The sequence below is a fragment of the Bufo bufo genome, chromosome 3 (genome assembly GCF_905171765.1).
Source record: "Bufo bufo chromosome 3, aBufBuf1.1, whole genome shotgun sequence".
In the NCBI taxonomy this organism is placed as follows: Eukaryota; Metazoa; Chordata; class Amphibia; order Anura; family Bufonidae; genus Bufo; species Bufo bufo.
The window spans coordinates 145002897-145015917 of NC_053391.1; the positions used below are offsets into that span (position 1 = coordinate 145002897).

At 41.1% G+C, this 13021-nt stretch overlaps 1 protein-coding gene across 2 annotated transcripts in view; it reads left to right on the top strand.

Annotated features, from left to right (window-relative positions):
• Positions 1-12746, top strand: part of MAP3K15 (mitogen-activated protein kinase kinase kinase 15) — a 177641-nt gene extending 164895 nt beyond the window's left edge. For both annotated transcript variants that reach the window (XM_040423677.1, XM_040423678.1), the window contains 9 exons: positions 3787-3964; positions 4622-4796; positions 7405-7590; positions 7707-7812; positions 9080-9284; positions 11102-11211; positions 11327-11430; positions 11514-11590; positions 11918-12746. In XM_040423677.1, the coding sequence (XP_040279611.1) occupies positions 3787-3964; positions 4622-4796; positions 7405-7590; positions 7707-7812; positions 9080-9284; positions 11102-11211; positions 11327-11430; positions 11514-11590; positions 11918-11996 (1220 nt within the window). In that variant the 3' untranslated portion in view covers positions 11997-12746. The remainder of the gene's footprint in view (positions 1-3786; positions 3965-4621; positions 4797-7404; positions 7591-7706; positions 7813-9079; positions 9285-11101; positions 11212-11326; positions 11431-11513; positions 11591-11917) is intronic.
• The last annotated feature ends 275 nt before the right edge of the window (positions 12747-13021 follow it).

Genomic DNA, 13021 nt, shown 5'->3' on the forward strand with positions numbered 1-13021 from the left:
TTGGGGATAAAGTTTCTAATGAGACCGAAGGTGAGGGGAGGGGCGGGTGTCCCTGATATACATTTATACCATAGAGCGACGATCTTTGCTTATACACTCACCTAAAGAATTATTAGGAACACCATACTAATACGGTGTTGGACCCCCTTTTGCCTTCAGAACTGCCTTAATTCTACGTGGCTTTGATTCAACAAGGTGCTGATAGCATTCTTTAGAAATGTTGGCCCATATTAATAGGATAGCATCTTGCAGTTGATGGAGATTTGAGGGATGCACATCCAGGGCACGAAGCTCCCGTTCCACCACATCCCAAAGATGCTCTATTGGGTTGAGATCTGGTGACTGTGGGGGCCATTTTAGTACAGTGAACTCATTGTCATGTTCAAGAAACCAATTTGAAATGATTCGAGCTTTGTGACATGGTGCATTATCCTGCTGGAAGTAGCCATCAGAGGATGGATACATGTTCTCATTCTGTTTACGCCAAATTCGGACTCTACCATTTGAATGTCTCAACAGAAATCGAGACTCATCAGACCAGGCAACATTTTTCCAGTCTTCAACAGTCCAATTTTGGTGAGCTCGTGCAAATTGTAGCCTCTTTTTCCTATTTGTAGTGGAGATGAGTGGTACCCGGTGGGGTCTTCTGCTGTTGTAGCCCATCCGCCTCAAGGTTGTGCGTGTTGTGGCTTCACAAATGCTTTGCTGCATACCTCGGTTGTAACGAGTGGTTATTTCAGTCAACGTTGCTCTTCTATCAGCTTGAATCAGTCGGCCCATTCTCCTCTGACCTCTAGCATCCACAAGGCATTTTTACCCACAGGACTGCCGCATACTGGATGTTTTTCCCTTTTCACACCATTCTTTGTAAACCCTAGAAATGGTTGTGCGTGAAAATCCCAGTAACTGAGCAGATTGTGAAATCCTCAGACCGTCCGTCTGGCACCAACAACCATGCCACGCTCAAAATTGCTGAAATCACCTTTCTTTCCCATTCTGACATTCAGTTTGGAGTTCAGGAGATTGTCTTGACCAGGACCACCCCCCTAAATGCATTGAAGCAACTTCCATGTGATTGGTTGACTAGATAATTGCATTAATGAGAAATAGAACAGGTGTTCCTAATAATTCTTTAGGTGAGTGTATATTGGATTGGTTTCATGGTGAGGCCTCTAAAAGATGGGTTAACTTTGAGAGGAAAGAAGTGGGGGAACCACCTCAGAATCTTCTGTGGGTGTCCAAATCTTTACATAGTAACAGGCTCCCGTTCCTTACGGTAGATGTCCTTCAGGTGTGGGACAGGTGTGCGGAATCCTCAGGGTGTACGGCCTTCCCGGGTCCCATGACGCCAATATTCAATAACCCTAGCTTCCCGATGGGTGTGGAGCGGGAGGAGGTATTGGGTTTACGTAGGGAGGATAATGTGAGAGTGTATCAACTGTTAACGAAGACTCACGTTCGTCCTTTGGATTCTTTCCCGGGACAAAATGAGAGGGGGACTTGGGTACATTATAACGGGGTCAAGCATTTAATTTTGTCCCTGGGCTCGATCGCTTCTTTATCTAGGGATCTAACATCCTTTGAGGCGCTGTGTACCCAAAAATCCCCGCCTTCTCATTTGGTGTCTCTGATGTACGGGCTGCTCCAGGAGGGTGGTGGACCTCCCTCCTCCTTGCCCTGTGTACGGGCATGGGAGAAAGAATTAGGCAGGGAATTCTCTGCAGAACAATGGGCTAAGGCATTCACTCTGTCTCACAAGTCCTCCATCTGTTGCGGGCTGCAGGAGAAAAAATTTAAGATCCTCTCCAGATGGTATAGGACTCCTGCCGTCTTATACTCCTTTTACCCGACATGCTCAAATATATGTTGGAGGTGTGAGGGGGCAGTTGGTACGATGTCTCATATTTGGTGGCAATGCCCAAAAATTGTCCCTTTTTGGACCGCACTGAATGATCTATATAATAAGATGTCCGGTTCCACGACCCGTTAGACACTAGAAGGTGCTTTGCTTTCAATGGTTCCAGGTCCCATTCGTTTAGTTAAGCGTGGCCTCCTGAGATTTTTTGTTCAAGCGGCTCGTTTGGTGGTGCCGAGGCACTGGAAATCTCGGGATGCCCCATAGGTTGGGGAGTGGTTGGAGACGTTCGAAAATATACGTAGGATGGAGGAGTTAATAGCAGAGGATGAAGGTTGGGACCAAAAGTATCTGATTTTATGGACGCCATGGCTTCTCTTTAAAGGGTCTCAAGCATTCCATGTTTGGTTAGTTCAGGCCAATAATTCATCAGATGCTCTGGAATGATTAATTGGGTTTCATGGTAGGATACCTTCCATGTTTGTGTATATACCCTTGTGTGTCTTGTGATCTTGTTGTCTTGTCATATATGTATTTGTAATGTGGGTTAATTATTCTTGGGATTGCGGGATGCTATTCTGTACATGTCTTACAATTTTCATTCAGTAGCCTAACTGAACAATACTTTGATGTGTATGCTGCAATGTTAATGGACATGATGTCCTACCTATTTGTGATTACTTCTTTAATAAGTGATTGAACAACAATTATGCTGTGCACATTGGGCCGCCCGCGGGACTATTGTCCTGTACTGATAAGATCATATGAGTGCGGCACAATAGCACCGCGGGCGGGCCGACGTGCACAGCATCATTGTAATCTATGATGCTGTGTGCTCCCATGCGCACGATCAATTCTGCTCTGGAACATATGGCCCGCTCACGGACCGTATGTCTCGGAGGGCATACGGTCGTGTGCAAGGACCCTAAGACAGCTGGCTGCAGCAGGAGCTTCTCCCTCTGCCCAGTTTGCAGTAGTGCAAAATAATTATTGAGCCCTATCCTCTGTGCTAAACCTTGCCCCCTCAGCCATTCTCCATCTGAAAATTAAACAGATTATCAGAATATTAACCCCTTTGTTTCAGTAACATGAAGGAAATGTTGAAGACTAACAGTGTGAGAAAGATTATCACCTGTGTACTTTCATCATTCATTTAGTGGTTTAGTATTCCTGTAACCCCTTCTTACATCTTGACATATTAGTACGTTAAGGTACGGAGGTAGATGTGACTCCATGGTGTACTATTATAGAACGGTGTTCACACTGGTTCAGAAACTGGCCCAGTGCAATCACTGTAGCCAGGCAAGAGTTGACAGTTGGGCTGTAATTCCCGATCGCAGCCATTTAGCCACTGAGATGCTGCAGGCAATAGTGACCATTGCATCTTAAAGTTAGACAGCGGTTACAGACTGCCTGTAAAGCCCTCACATCACAGGGTGGATATGGGTTACTGTGGAAGCCAGGGGCATAATAGGCCAAAGGTGCAGCAGAATAGATTGCCTAAAAACTTTAATCAACAACTTGTATCTGATAAAGTATAGTGACTGCGCTATCCATATGGAACCAACCTACTCCACCCAACCACTACAAGTTGTATCTACCACCAAATGGTGCCATTAAAAAATACAATCTAGTTTTCCAAACATGAAATTTTTATCGGCTAAACCTATTGACAATCTTCTGTCTATATAGGTCCCCAGATATTCCTCCGACGGGTTCTGCTAGATTATGAAATTATTTTTGTTGTTCATTCTACAGATACTTGACACCTGTTAGTGGGAGCGCTATGACTGAGCACTGTATTCCTTACTGATGAATTTAGAGAACCTTACTTTAGCTGGCCATAAACTCTGTATTTGCTTAAGATGAGTGAAAGTCAGTTTCTCTTTAATAAAAAGCACAGTTTAATTTGACAAGTGTTACGGTTGCAGATTTCAATCGCAGTTCATCTCTTCCGCTGGCAGTGCCCGGAGAATTGCCAGGTAGTAGTAGTAGTGAGCATGGATCGGTATCGCCTGACTCGGATGCAAAGCATGAACTATTCTTTGAAAAGGCTAAAAGATGCAGTTCAGAAACCTCCAACAAAGCTCCTATGTCCAGCTTATTAAGGTAAGTGCACTGTTGACACTGAAGGCTTAGTTCAGCTTGGTATATGCTTCTTTTTGTACTTTGTTCTTTTTTTGTTGTTTTTCTTTACTGTAAGCTAAATGGTAGCTCAGTAGAACTGTCAGAATAATGTATAATATCAGTATAGAGTGTGTAATATATACAGTACACCCCATTGTAATAAATTGGAATAGAAATATAAATGTAGACAGGGTTATTTTTGCTACTTCACCTTTAAACTTTGCATATGAAAACTACACTAAAATTATCAATTAAACTTGGGGCATGTCATTGTCTTCATGAATTGTAGCTGCTCAGCCATGGGATTAAACATCTAAGAGGGCAGTATTAGAAAATACAAGAATAATTAGAAAATTGCGTTCTTCTATAGCAGGGATCTGCAGCCTCCGGCACTCCAGCTGTTCGTAAACTACAACTCCCAAAATGCTCCTTTCACTTCTGTGGGAGTTACAAGAACAGCCAAGAAAGCATACTTGCTGGGAGTTGTAGTTTCACAGCAGCTGGAGTGCCAAAGGTTGCTGATCCCTTTTCTATAGCAATACTGAACGTGCATGTAAATGTTCTCCTTACAAGTAATTGTGCTGGAAATTATAGAGAATACAAAGTCTTGTAAATACATGTATTAAATCTATCACACAGTGTGCCAGATGAGGGCTCCATCTCAGAAGACAGAAGTACCCCCACTTCTCCTGATGAGCGGGATTCTGGTCTGTTTCTTCTCAGAAAGGATAGTGAACGTCGTGCGATACTCTACAAAATCCTCAAGGAAGAGCAGAATAAAGTGTCCTCAAATCTACAAGAATGTCTTATGCAGGTACAATAATTTATAATGCATAAGGTTGCACTACAAGGGATGGGGTGAAGTGGGAGGAGACGAGGAAAGGGGCCATGGAATGACAAGTGCGGTGGAGGGTGGGTAGAGTATGAAGTGAAGGAATGGGAAGGGGGCAAGTTTAAGGTGGAGTTTTACCTTCATTTACCCCCTTTTAGGCCCCTTTCACATGAGCGAGTATTCCACGTGGGTGAAATGCGTGATGCGAATGCACTGCGCCCTCACTGAATCCGGACCCATTCATTTCAATAGGTCTGTGTAATTAGCGTTGTTTTTCACGCATCACTTGTGCGTTGCATGAAAATCGCAGCATGTTCTATATTCTGCATTTTTGACGCAACGCTGGCCCCATAGAAGTTAATGGGGCTGCGTGAAAATCGCATCTGCAAGCAAGTGCGGATGCGATGTGTTTTTCACCGATGGTTGCTAAGAGATGTTGTTTGTAAACATTCAGTTTTCTATCACGCACGTGAAAAACTCATCAATGCGCATTTCACCCGTGCGATAACAACTGAACGCAATCGCAAACAAAACTGACTGAACTTGCTTGCGAAATGTTGCGAGTTTTCCAGAACGCACCCTGAACGCATCCGGACCTAATCCGTATCATTCATGTGAAAGAGGCCTTAGTCTCAGGGACACTACCCCCTTTTTAGCTCAGCTCCCTAAAAAATCCTTTTTGCACACATTTCTTTCCTACTTGATGTCCATTAGCTGTAGGCAATCTACATATCAGTTATATATAGAGAGAAAAGAAACATGGCGCTCCTAGTGTAATACTTTTCAGTATAGGACGATTTGAAAGATACAACACCTGGTATAGCAAGTTATCAGTATACGGCTGCCGCATGTCCCTGGATCGAAACACGGGAGTGCAGGGGTATAGATTGTTGAATTATCAGATGGGAAAAAAGAGGTCTGTTAACCCCTTAGTGACCACTGATACGCCTTTTCACGGCGGCCCTGTCTAAGCGCTGCATGGGTCCCCTTGCTCTAACAGCCCGGAGCGGCAGGAAGGACAGTCCAGGCTATTTAATAGTTTACATGCCGCGTGGCGCACGCTGCATGTGAAGCACTGACAGAGGGAGTGGACTCCCTCTGTCTCCCATCGGCACCCCGCAAATGTGATCACGGGGTGCCGCTGTGTGTAAAAGCCTGCCTTGAGTAGTTTCCAGCAGGCTGTGCCTCTCTGGCACAGGCTGCTGATCAATGTCAGTAAACCACTGGCTTTAAAATGCAATGCACTATATGGATAGTGCATTGTATTTTAAAAGCAATCAGAATATTGTCCGTTATAGTCCCCTTGTGGGACTATTAAGTGGTAAAAACAAACAAACACATTCATTAAAATAAAAAATATTCTTCCTGGGTACTAGTATTGATTCATTGGTTATAGATAAGTGATTTGTACCACTATATAATCCGTTTTTGTACTTTTTCTCATCTCAGTGGCCCTTTGAGTGCCCCCGACACATGCTTTGATGTACCATTTTTTGTTCTATTTTCTGTTATTAAAAATGTGTAAGTTTGTACTAATAAAAATGTACAGGTTAAAAAAAAAATTACAGTAAAAAAAATAATGCTTCTTTTCCGATTGAAAATACTCTTTTCAATAAAAAAAAATTGCAAAAAAAATCCCCCCCCCATATGTTTGGTATCGCTACATCCGTAATGACCCGGACATTAAATATCATGTAAATTATTCCCTATGGTGAATACCGTAAACAAATAAATTAAAAAAATGACAGAATTGCTAATTTATTCTTAGTTGCCACCGAAAAAACTTAATAACAAGCAATCAAAAAGCTTATTTTTTTAAATTTACTCCAAAATTATACCAATGAAAATTACAAGTTGTCCCGCAAAAATCAAGTTCTCACACAACTCCATAGAAAGAATAATCCATAGGAAAAAAAAAAAGTTATGGGTCTTGGGTAGCAGCAATGCAAAAAGATTTTTTTCATTTTAAAAAAAGGGGTTTTATTGCACAAAAGTAGTAAAAAACTAAAAAAAAGTGTATTTGGTATCACTGTAATTGTACTGACCCAGAGAATAAAGATATTGTGTTATTTATACCGAAAAATGAACGAGGTAAAAACCCTCCCTCCAAGAAAGAGTTAATACAAGTTAATCAGAAAGTTATCTGTACCCGAAAATCACACCATTAAAACCTACAACTTGTCTCGCATAAAACAAGCTATACAGCTATATAGACGAAAAAATTTAAATGTTATAGCTCTTAGAAGGCAACGATGAAAAAAGGAAGAAAAACGCTTCCTCAGTATTGAAATTGGAGAATAATTGAAATTTTGGTGACATTAAGTAGACTTGTTGAATCCATGATTTGACTATGTAACTGTACACCAATAAATGTCCATTGGATTACTACATATTACATATCGTATATATTGTGCATATATATCTATGGACTACATAGAAACCGTCTCCTTGTTCTATTTAAATACAAGTAGGAGAAGAATGACTTAAACCCTATTAATCTGGAAGTAAAATGATAGCAACTGGGTGAATGAGTGTTTTGCACTACAGCAGGATGCATATTGTAAAGGTAATGCAATACATTATTCCGCAGAGCTCTGAAGAAGTGCAGCTTTCAGTCACTCACATCAAACAAATTATTAGTATCCTAAGGGACTTTATGCGCTCCCCGGAGCACAGAGTTATGGCTTCCACCATATCCAAGCTCAAAGTGGACCTGGACTTTGACAGCACATCTATAAATCAAATCCAGCTCGTCCTGTTTGGCTTCCAAGATGCGGTGAGTGGTCACAATCAGTTTACTAATAATAGGATAAAAAATTTCATTCAGTAATATGGAAGATGCACTTGTGGAGTTTATTTCATGTGTCCTTGTTGGGTGAAATATTTTCTCAGGTTAATAAAGTCTTAAGGAACCACTTAATCCGGCCTCATTGGATGTTTGCTATGGATAATATTATTCGACGTGCAGTGCAGGCAGCTGTCACTATCCTTATACCTGGTAAGTGGTAATAACAGGACATCTTCTCTGTCTGTCCTCTCAGGAGGATTTGGTTCTATTCACACTTTACAGATTTTTTTTCTGTAATTGAAGTATATATATATATATATATATATATATATATATATATATATATATTTTTTTTTTTTTTAAAGTATTAAAATGTCAACATTCTTGCTTTCTATGTTGATCGTTCTGTTTATCAAGTGAGAATATCTATAGTCTATATAATAATATATACTTGTGTTTCTATGGCCATCACTTGCTGATTGATGGGGGTCTGACCATAATCAGACTGAGATTGCACTGCATTTTTGGTGACAGGTCCTCTCTAAATACCAAGTTACCAGAAACGGCATAGCTTGCTGAGTTATGCTGTTTGCATAATTCCCATTGACTGCTATTGGTGTTACAGAAACAGTAGAGTGCAGCTGGAATGGAAATTTCTGTACTGTAATTCCAGCCGCCCCTGGCCAGTGCTTACACATGGTATACCCATCTCAGCCATGTAAGGCATACATACAAAGTCAAAGAGAGCGCAAATAAAATTTATGCAGAGAAGCCACAAGAGAGAAGATAGTCTGCACACTTATATAAAGTTTTTGGGGGCCTCCCCAGCGCACCTGTCTGTCGTTTTGGAGGACCTCCCATTCATGTTCGAAAATGGGGCAGGTCCCCTGAAACTTTGCACAGGTGTGCAGATGCTTACTACTTTCAGGTTGTGTATGGTTGTTTTCATTTTGTTTGGCAATAACCAAGGATTTTTTATTCACAACCCTACAGGTCAGTACTTCTCTTTAATGTCCTCCATTATCCTGGGCCTGCTTCTCAGAGATGGTGGATGGAGACTAGCTTCCATCCACTGCACACAGAAAGTAGAGGAGAATCAGCCCCAGGACCATGGAGGACATTACAGAGACGTACTGACCTGTATGGTTGTAAATAAAGCACTTTTGCTGAGATATGAACTTCCTATGTAGCTGCAGCAGTCTCTTTGATGTCTCTCCTGGAGTCCTGTCTCACTCAGCACTTCCTCACTCCCCTCCCCTCTCCATAGTCATGTATTGACACGTGTAATATGATACTTCAGTTGAGCTGGATGTGTTTAAGACTTTTTTTTTTTTTATGGAATAGGGCTCTTTATATTGATTCCCTACTTTATCCTAGTTTGCCATTTCCTCCATATGTGAAATGTTTTTCTAGTTGTCAAGGTCAGTATTTGGTAAGTACTGAGTAGCTGTTACCTTGTCTTCCTTGTACCTCACAGAGCTTAGAACACACTTGGGGCCTGCATCAGAGAGTGAAGTAGACAAGGAAGCGGAAGATGAGGATTACCATCCCATTCAGCATAATGGTTCTGAAGAGCCCATCATCACATCCGGTGTGAGCACGCTTAGCTCAGTTGTTTCACATGAGACACAAGGTCATCAGCTAAACCTACAGCTTGGGAAACTGAAACAAGAGACCAACAGGTAGCATGACCAAAGCTTTACCACAGAGCAAGTCCTAATCCACACTGTCCTGGAGATATTCAGTCCGCTGGTTTATTATCAAATATGGGAACAAATTCCAGGAAAAGGGAGAAGTGAAACGTTTCTATCGAATGTTTCAGTTATGATGGGAAAGCATTCTCCTTTTGAGCAAAAAAAAATAATTTGGTATGAAATGGATCTCACAGGCTTGTAAATAAAACCTAAGCAATATAAATCAGTTTGTTTTTTTTCTTTTTAATTGCTATAAATGGATTCCACACTATGGCAAAAATTTCAGTCTGCCCGGTCAGTAACTTGGCGGCGCTACATTGCTGTCACATTGTTGAGCTAACAGGAACAGGCAAGGGAAAGGCTGCAGAGGACATTATTTCTTGTGAGAAGCACACCAAAATGTTCTCATGCATTTTTATGAGCATGGCTTCACAGAGGTTCCTGAGGTTCTGAAAATCATTATGAGCGTCATGCAATCTAATGTCTTGCAGAAATATACGTTTGGCTCCATTAACGCTTTAAGGACCACACCAATGTCTTTTGTCGACCATCTTTTAGAGGGAGCTGAGCGCTTCTGTGAGCACTACTCTCTGCAAATGAACTGTAACGAACAGGCTTCTGTTCTACAGCCAGGATTGGAAGTAGCTCCAACTGTTGATTGCCACAGTCTATGACCATAATCAAAATGGATTTCCACCTCTGATTGGATCCCAGTAATCTGATTGGAGGCTGGGTAAGTGTTCTGCAGTCAGCCCTGGAGACCTAGAAAGGACCCCAGGGCTGTAAGCTAAGCAGTCTTGCCATTAGGGCACACTAGTATTATCCTAACCACAGCCCAGCCTGTGTCATAGAGACCCACATAATGTATTAGCATAAAATTAGCATAGCAGAGTATAAAATAATTTAGTAAAACAGTAATAAAACTGAAAAAAATAATAAATAAGCAATTTAAAAAAAATAATAATACATATTGCACATACTTTACGTACGATAAAAAAAATTTTGTATCCACACGACCAAAACAACCTGAAAACTCAATTAAGGCTACTTTCACACTAGCGTTATTCTTTTCCGGCATAGAGTTCCGTCCTAGGGGCTCAATACCGGAAAAGAACTGATCAGTTTTTTTCCCCATACATTCTGAATGGAGAGCATTCTGTTCAGAATGCATCAGGATGTCTTCAGTTCAGTCTTTTTGACTGATCAGGACTGAGATGATACCACAGCATGATCCGGTTTTATCTCTGGCCACAAATCCGGAACACTTGCCGGAATGCCGGATCCGGCATTTTTTTTTCCATAGGAATGTATTAGTGCCGGATCCGGCATTCAAAATACTGCAATGCCGGATCCGTCCCATGCGCAGACCGAAAAAAAAAAAATGCTAGATCCGTTTTTTCCGGATGACACCGGAAAGACTGATCCGGCATTTCAATGCATTTGTAAGATGGATCAGGATCCTGATCAGTCTTACAAATGCCGGATTCCTCTGCCGCAAGTGTGAAAGTAGACTAACAAGTGTGAAATATGTACAATATAAAAAAATGCAATGTAAAAACTAATTTTTCATTAAGAGGCAAAAGCTGAAAACAAATAGCTAGTCATTAAATGGTTGAATTGGTGGCTTTTCTTGGAGAGGAATAGTTATAATAATGAGTGGATGGGTTTAGTTTTTATGGAATTGAGTGTGGCGGTGATGGTGGACATCAAGATTGTGCATCACAGCTACAGTATACATGACTTAATGTCCATATGGGTTTTGTTTAGTGGGCCCTTTTTATTGTTTGGTTTTCTTTTGGTCACAGATTATTGGAAGAGCTTGTTCAAAAGGAAAAAGAATATCAGTTTCTCTTAAAACAATGTCTGGAACAAAGGGGCCATGACTTGCATCTCCTTCAGATCAAATCTAGCATTGGTAAATATTCCTACCCCAGCCTAGGTAGTGCATTTATTGGCTTCTAACCCATAGCTTATTAAGGAGCACAGTTAGTATGGATTATTGTAGTGGCATTTCTTGTTTTTCTTTTTAGATTTCCCCAGATCTGCATCCTATGTGTCTATTGGTATTAAAGGAGACCAAGAGCTGGTGGACTGGCTGAGACAGCAGGGTGTTGCTGAAGAGGTTGTGGAGCAGGTAATGCTTAGAACATCTGCCACGTCATTGTGCTGCACTAGTTTAATCTTCTCTCACCTCTTCCATATCTATTAACTTTCCAGTTTGTTGAAGAAGATTATACCCTTTATGACATTCTGCATGAGGTCACCAAAGAAGACCTGAAAAATCTAAAACTGAGGTATTAAACTGTGATGGGTAATTAGAAATCATGACCTGTGGTGTTAAATATCAGTTGGAAAGGTGGACCATTTGCTTCATACAGATGTGTCTGCCTTTAAACTCAACATATCTGGAGATGAGGTGCAAATGGAAAAAACGACACATCTGACACATGCCACCCATCAGTCCATGTTAAAAAAGAATGTGTGCATTTTATAGGAAGGACACAAGATTGTATTGATTTTCTATCTTGAGAAAATGGAGTCCTTTTTATGAAATATAAGAAAGCGTACAGATTGTAGTAATATCCGTTATGCAGAAACTGATGATTTTCTCTGTGTCCCAGGGGTGGACCTCTCTGCAGGATCTGGAATGCAATCTCCAAACACCGGAAGCCTAAGAAAATCCTTGATGGGGACAATTAACAATAAAATTATTTCTGACCTGTAGAAATGTAAAGTGTAACATATAGGACAAACATTCCAACTTTTAAATTATTTATCTTTTGTACATGCCTGTATAGGTGTAGGTTTTAAAACTGCTGTACTGTAACTAGTGTCCAGACGTGGGTATTACTTTTGTAAAATCATTGCTAAAACAGATAAATTGCTGTAAGGAGCACTTAAAGGGCTTCTCTTGGAAATTATTAAAAATGTCCACCGGCAAACTTCATGTTGGTGAGTTTTCCTGTTGGGCTGCTTGATGGCATATCGTAGATAGGATCACATCATTACCATGTATTGTAGAGTATAGTGAGGCCCTGTCCTGTCACCCCCACTAGGCAGCTCTGCAAGTGGTGGCACCAGTCCTGCTCATATTCTAGGACAAGTTGCTGGCGGCCATATTAAATCCTTCCCAGAGAACCCCTTCAACCTAACATGAAAAGCTTCTAAAAGCAAAGGCAACAAGAGCTGCTGATGAAATACACACAAATAAATATGAATATATCGCAGTGATCGTGGGGGCAAAGATTTGTCTGTTCAGTGATGTCACCTGAGAACGAATAAAGGATCAATTGACTGACAACAATAGCATGTACGCCAGCCCTTAGGGTTATGTGTCTGTAACTCACATGTGACGGCTACACATTGTCATGTAACATGTTCTGCTCTTTCCACACAGTAGTGATCCATGGAGAAGCCAGTATAAACGCTATGCTCTTGTGATGTCAGTGCTATACAAGTATATCTTGGGCATAGTTTTCAGGAACCACCTTTGTAAAGATGCTGTACTGAGCCACTTTAACACAAATTATCATAGAGTGAGAAACTGTCACAAGGTGCTTTTCATACACGATTGTCACTTGGTTTTCTGGTTTTAAAGGGAATTTGTCACCGGGTGTTTTTTATTGTGTCCTTACTAAGGGCAGCATAAACTAGTGATAGATCAAATTAGCAAAACAAAAGGTCACTTCTTTTAACCGACCCAGTTGGTTTGTGGTAATCTTGTA